The sequence below is a fragment of the Triticum aestivum genome, chromosome 1D (genome assembly GCF_018294505.1).
Source record: "Triticum aestivum cultivar Chinese Spring chromosome 1D, IWGSC CS RefSeq v2.1, whole genome shotgun sequence".
In the NCBI taxonomy this organism is placed as follows: Eukaryota; Viridiplantae; Streptophyta; class Magnoliopsida; order Poales; family Poaceae; genus Triticum; species Triticum aestivum.
In genome coordinates this window covers 400172795-400176270 of record NC_057796.1, presented here as the reverse complement: position 1 = coordinate 400176270, position 3476 = coordinate 400172795, and the positions used below count along the sequence as shown (strand labels likewise).

At 51.4% G+C, this 3476-nt stretch overlaps 1 protein-coding gene across 1 annotated transcript; it reads right to left on the bottom strand.

The window, feature by feature from the left end:
• Positions 1-372: 372 nt before the first annotated feature.
• Positions 373-1563, bottom strand: LOC123171076 (uncharacterized). Its single transcript, XM_044588734.1, has 3 exons — positions 1309-1563; positions 1131-1220; positions 373-1026 (listed from the first exon to the last, which is right to left on the bottom strand). The coding sequence occupies exons 1-3, from the start codon at positions 1550-1552 to the stop codon at positions 917-919; spliced, it is 444 nt and encodes a 147-aa protein (XP_044444669.1). The 5' UTR covers positions 1553-1563; the 3' UTR covers positions 373-916.
• Positions 1564-3476: the final 1913 nt, after the last annotated feature.

Genomic DNA, 3476 nt, shown 5'->3' with positions numbered 1-3476 from the left:
CCGGGTCAGGGTGATGCAGCGGCCAAGGTTGACGAAGTCCGGGGGCGCGACGGCGGCGACAGTAGCAGAGCTCGGGCAAGGGAGCAGTGGCGCGAGGAGGAAGATGAAGGAGAGAGAAGTGGCTGAGAGCCCGTCGGGCCGGCCTATTTATAAGGCGAGCTCATAAGTGGGCGCGACAATCAAGGAAACCACGGCGTGGTTATCTCCCCACGAAACGCCTCGATTTTCGGGATGACAGTAAAGAAAAAGATCCGTTGCGGATCTGGCGGAGTAAAAAATGGGCTTAATGGAAGATGACGTCATGGCGGATTATCCGGAGTCCGGAGGATGACGTCACGCCGGGTTATGGCCTTCACACAATTGTGAGCCGGAGGTTTTTCTGTCGAAGGAATGGAAGATTGACATGAGCCGGCTCAAATCAATCTGGGGCCTAATATTGAGAATATAGACATTAGAGTCACCCGCCAGGAGGGGCTGAGCTACTCATATGGTCATTACCAGAAGCCCGGCGCCAAGCCTGAAGACAGTGGGCCAAAGATGGGCTCAAGACCCAGATATGGCTTAAAGCCCGTAGTTGCAATCATTATTATGCTAGAACTTGTAGTGTAAGGCAAGGATAGTGGAGAGTCCGAGCCGGACACTCTTATGAGCCGGCCGGGACTCTGAGAGCTGCTGGGCGTCAGCCTCCCTATATAAAGGAACGACCCGGCAGCGGTTTAGGGACAAGAACAATCTCATCGAAAGCCATGCATAGCGGTTTAGCTCCCTGGTGATCGTAACCCTAATCAATATCACCTCAAACTGGACGTAGGCTTTTACCTTCACCGTAAAGGGCCGAACCAGTATAAACCCTCGTATTCCTTGTCCCGCTTAACCTCTTTAAGCTTCCTAGTTGCGATGGCTCCACGAGTAAGTCCTAGGTCGAGGACATCTGCCGTGACAATTCTACGACAACAACGAAAAAACTGGGTTGGGAAACGGCAGGGTTCGTATCACCCGGAAAACCAAAGCCACACGAAGAATGAGCTGCATTAAGACGAAAATGAAGTAGGTAATTAAAAAATAAGTAAATGAAAGACTGGAAAAACTCAACCTGAATAACCAAACAAAGCAAGAACATACGAACTCACCAATAGCAGAATCAACAGGACGCTTTCCTAGTCGGATCTCTTGACGCCGACGACGCAAATCGGCAGCAGAGGAACTCTGACCTTGAACCCCTACATGAAACAACCAGACAAATACCTAATTACGCGGTGAACATACAACAAGGATTAGCAAAAGTTGGATCAAATAGACTGAACCGACCAGTAGATGGGAAGCCAACGGAACGATGAACAGCAGGATGGCTCCGATGACTACCACCAACAGCTTCCGGCGTGGCCACACCACGACCTCGCAGATCATTGCGCCCAGTAACTACCCCACGAATTCCACGAGGACGACCCGGACGACGAAGCCGCAGATCAGTATGCCCAATAGCTGCCCCGCGAATTCCAAGAGGGTGACCCGGACGACGGAGGCCACTTCGGCAAGAGCTACAACGATCCATCTACGAATAAAAACCACAACATGCGAGACTGGGAGAAACAATGCGATGGATCACGTATTTATAGCCGGAGCACCAGAGACAGGAAGCAAGATAGCAGGAAACAACCAAGACCGTCGAGAAAAGCGGCAACAGCAGCGCTGCCCGAGAATTGTGGAAACTGCACACGTGCCAACCTATGAATATCATGCTGAACCAATTAACCACGCGCTGGCACCGTAAAACAACACGTACACCATCAAGCCGACACGCATGCAACATCAGGAGATGTCCACAAAACTAACTGAGGACACGTACTGGAGGCAAATCGAACCATGCATGCAACCCCACAAGTCATACAGCCCCTTAGTCATCCGTTAGCAGATGCATGCAGTCAACAAATCACATCCGCCCACCTGCATGCAGCCAAATGCAAATTGGGTTCTGAACCGACAGTTCGTATGTTTGACCAGGAACTGAACCAGAAGAAATGAAGCGCACATCCAAATAGTTTACACACCCAGATCCCAAACTAATCACACGTGTCATCATCTGATTTACCAGTTTGGGGCTGTAAAAAACTCAACAAATCCACAAAATTTAATCGGTTCTAGATTTAGGGAATATAGTATGTAGAAGTAGGGTCATCCGTGCCATTCTACTCATCTTGTGTAGGGCTTAATTATGTGTTCGTTGGGTCATCCGTGCCATTCTACTCATCTTGTGTAGGGCTCAATTATGTGCTCGTATTCAAAACGGAAAGTTCCATATTAACAGAAACAGAAAGTTTCGTTTCCGTGCCTGTTCCATCGAAAAACATTGTTCTGTTTCCATTTCTGTTTCTGCATAAAAATTATGTTTACATTTTTGATTGCAAATTTTCATTTTCCCTTCCATTTTTTCTCTCTGTTCCCATTTTTTTCTGTCAGAAAAGCGAAAAGTTTCCGCTCCTTTTTCATACCTACCAATGTTCTACTTTTTCTCAGTGCCGGTGGTGGCCGCGGACGTGTCGGCTTGGTTGGTCGTGGCGTCGGGCACGGCCAATGTGGAGTTGGCAACGTCGTCGTCGATGCCCAGTCAAATTCCCCCCCCCCCCCCACGCCAGCATCCGCGAACATGGCTTCTTTCTTCGCCTGCCGGACGCGTTGCCACCATCGCTCGTGGCGGTGCGGGGATACAGCATTGGCCAACCTGGACAGGTGAGGACGGCTTGGCAATGGCGATGGCGCCGGCTCCGGCGGGCTTGTCGACAAGCCAGCCTGTATTTGGCTGGCTTTTCGGGCAACCCAAGCAGCTTTAATGCCGGAGAGCTCCTTCTAATAGCCAGAGAGTCCGTCCTAGAAGACTTCGAAGCCGAAAGCCATGACGGGTGTGATACAAGGAGGAGATGGAGAGCGGAGGTATGGTGTGGTTCCTGTCCGCCACCTGGCGACGTTTAAATAACGGGCGGATGCGAGATGCCAACTGGAGAGGTGTTTAATGTCGGCCGACACAAGGACAAACATGTGGCAGTCGGATGCCGAAACAGGTTCCTCGACACATGTGTTGGTTTAATGAAGGAAGGCGGGCAGACATATGCCCTTTCAATGCAGAGAGAAGGTGTATGCAGCGGGCGGCGCTCTCGGCCGGCGAGCCGCTTCAATGCCAGCACCAGTAAATGTCATGTCCACTCTGGGTCGGCATCAATGCGGAGTGGCCGCTCTAGCGGGAAAGAGCGTGGGAGAGGGAGAGGATATTGGGTGTGGCGGATTTGTCGGAAGCGAACGTGACAGTGGTCCGGACACCCACAAAGCCCCAGGTTTGCGAGCAAAAAGGACGTCCTGGCAGGCCCACGAATGAAAGCAGGTGCGCGTTGGATGGAAAACGACGTCTGGACCGTCTGGTCCGAATGGTTGTGGGCGGTTTGAGGGTCGGTGTTGAAGATGCCCTCTCTCCAGCCGATTGGGCC

Excerpts from the sequence above, each read along its gene's own strand:
- LOC123171076 (XM_044588734.1), bottom strand. The coding sequence starts at position 1,552 with ATGGATCGTTGTAGCTCTTGCCGAAGTGGCCTCCGTCGTCCGGGTCAC. Across the intron at positions 1,221-1,308 it reads CGTTGGCTTCCCATCTACTG|GGGTTCAAGGTCAGAGTTCC; the intron begins GTCGGTTCAGTC and ends TGTTTCATGTAG. Across the intron at positions 1,027-1,130 it reads TCCTGTTGATTCTGCTATTG|CTCATTCTTCGTGTGGCTTT; the intron begins GTGAGTTCGTAT and ends GTCTTAATGCAG.